The sequence below is a fragment of the Streptopelia decaocto genome, assembly GCF_964273445.1.
Source record: "Streptopelia decaocto genome assembly, chromosome: 6".
Lineage (NCBI taxonomy): Eukaryota > Metazoa > Chordata > Aves > Columbiformes > Columbidae > Streptopelia > Streptopelia decaocto.
In genome coordinates this window covers 45030119-45032750 of record NC_138660.1, presented here as the reverse complement: position 1 = coordinate 45032750, position 2632 = coordinate 45030119, and the positions used below count along the sequence as shown (strand labels likewise).

At 46.8% G+C, this 2632-nt stretch overlaps 1 protein-coding gene across 1 annotated transcript; it reads left to right on the top strand.

The window, feature by feature from the left end:
* The first annotated feature begins 723 nt into the window (after window positions 1-723).
* Window positions 724-2257, top strand: HOXD4 (homeobox D4). Its single transcript, XM_082055511.1, has 2 exons — window positions 724-1350; window positions 1751-2257. Exons 1-2 carry the CDS (start codon window positions 942-944, stop codon window positions 2053-2055), a joined length of 714 nt encoding a protein of 237 aa, XP_081911637.1. The 5' UTR covers window positions 724-941; the 3' UTR covers window positions 2056-2257.
* Window positions 2258-2632: the final 375 nt, after the last annotated feature.

The following is a 2632-nucleotide window of genomic DNA, read 5'->3' as shown; positions in this document are numbered from 1 at the left end:
TTCCTTGTCAAGGGTCCAGATCGCATCAAAATATTTACGACAGCAGCAAAAGCAGCATTCACCTCACTTGAATGTATTTACTTGTGCCCCTGGAATGATATTGATGAATGAAGACAGAATTTATCTCATTAAACCCGTGATATTTTTAACCTAATTAAATGCCGTCTCCAGTTCAACTGATTGAACTTTAGTGGTTAAAAGTGAATGGTTTCCTGCCATCTGTATGATTTTACATACATACGTGTGTACGTTTACATGTAAACGTGAGCGTTTGCGTCTGTGCGCGTATACGTATACACGCATAAGTATTGAGGCTTGCAAAGTGAATGAGAAGTTACTGATTGCCTAATTTTATTCAGCAGAACTAAATTCTGGTAACTTTTGGATGACCTCTGCGAGACAAAGACAGAGCAGATCTATTGTACATGATATTACCCTCTTCTTTGACAGCTTTTCTTTTCCTCGCCTCCTAATCAGTTTTCTCCCTTTTAATCCCTCTCCAGCTCCTCGCTCTGTACGTTTCTTTCGATATTTTATTTAAAGCGAGGTAACAAAACCCGGTGGCGATTGCGGCTGGTAAATCAGACGGTGGGGCATCCTCCCTCGGGGCTGGGGGAAGGCAGCTCAAACAAAAGGCTGGCCCTACCTGCCGGCCGGGGAGGCGGCCGCCGCCCGAGGAGCATCCCTACACCTCCGGTACCTGATTTGGGGGATGCGACCCGCCGGAGAGGGGGTCACTCGGTTACAGGGATATTATTCAGTGAAATCGGTGGAAATGCGGAGCTGCGGAGAAATCCGGTGATCGGCTCCCGCCTCCCCATTGGCCGAGCCGGTCACATGCCCGCCTAACTTTATTCAGTTGACAGCAAGTAGGAGGGCTCTATGGCAGGGGAAAAAAAGACAACACGAGAAAAATTAGTATTTTCTACCTTCAGAAATTAATGGCCATGAGTTCGTATATGGTGAACTCTAAGTATGTGGATCCCAAATTTCCTCCTTGCGAGGAATATTTGCAGAATAGCTACCTAGGCGAGCAGGGGGCCGAGTACTACAGTGCCTCGCAGGGCTCTGATTTCCAGCACCAGGGACTCTACCCACGGTCAAACTACAGCGAGCAGCCCTTTAGCTGTAGCAATGCCCAAGGCTCCGCCGTGCAGCCGCGGGGTCATGGACAGGAGCAATCCGGCCCAGCGAGCCACTTCCCTGGCCAAGCAGAGCATTGTCCACCGCCTCCAATGCCCAACTCGCGAGCCTGCAGCCAGCAACCGGCCCTCAAAACCCCAAACGGGTCAGCAGTTAAGCAGCCAGCAGTAGTTTATCCCTGGATGAAGAAAGTCCATGTTAACTCGGGTAAGGATCGTCTTCTTACTTTGCTCTTCTACCCTGCTTCCGATCGTCCTCAGAGACGCTCGCTCGAGTCCCTGCCAGACTCGTGGACGAGCTTTTTAAGCCGAGGTAGCCAATTACACTCGTCATAAATTTTTATTGCTGAGGAAATAGGCCGTTGGCCATGCGGGGCTTTGCCGTGCAGGAAAAAACTCCGTTTTAGGAGCCTGCTAGAGGCTCCCAGCCTACCTAGCTGCGTGTGCCTGTAGTGCCTGCCTTAAATGAGGAGAACAGCCCGTTCATTGTAAGCTACTGGGACGAACCCAGCCCGGCCGCATGCTCGGAGCTCGTAAGGTTTTCTTTTGTAAAGTCGAACCGGCAAGTCAAGATTAGCTTTGTAAAGTTCTCCGTGTTTTTTTCCCAGTGAATCCCAATTACAACGGAGGGGAACCTAAACGCTCCCGCACAGCTTACACCAGACAGCAAGTCCTAGAACTGGAAAAAGAATTTCATTTTAACAGGTACCTGACAAGGCGCCGCCGTATCGAGATAGCCCACACTTTGTGTCTCTCTGAGCGCCAGATCAAGATCTGGTTTCAGAACAGAAGAATGAAGTGGAAAAAAGATCACAAACTGCCCAACACGAAGGGCAGATCTTCTTCCTCGGGTTCAAACCCCCATTTACAGACTGGTTCCAAGGACCATCAGACTGACTTGACAACTTTGTAGAAGAGGTGAAATTTTCCATTTCATCCTTCGCTTCTGACCGGTACTGTACATAACTGACACTGCCCAAGCAGAACCTGCATGTAGCAGCTAAGGACTCGAGAAACTGTCATCTTTCTTTAAGGTACTGTTGTACAAAGGAGACAAAATGACGCTACTTTGGACTTTATTTTATTTGCCTCTGCTAGCACATCCTAAAAAAAAAGGATGGGGGGGGGGGAAGATGGAGGAGGAAGAAAAAAAAAAAAAAGCATCATGCAGGCAGTGGGAATTGGGCAAATATTAAACGAGACCTTCTGTCCATAAAAAGTAATAAATCATTGAAAATGAAACTGTCCTGTGTTTCAGTTTTGAATTCGAAAGTGAAGGTTTGATGTTTTATTCTGGGATTTTCACTTTTAATAGTCTTTTTATCCCATGCAATTTCGGAAGGATGCATTTAGGCAAGTTGAGGATATGATATGTATAGCATAGTCTTTAATTTGAACATAAAGACTGGTAATTGTGAACTTTTTGTGCTGCTTTACCTTTCTTGGTATAATGAAAATACTTGCTCATTTCCATAACGTCTCAGAAGGTG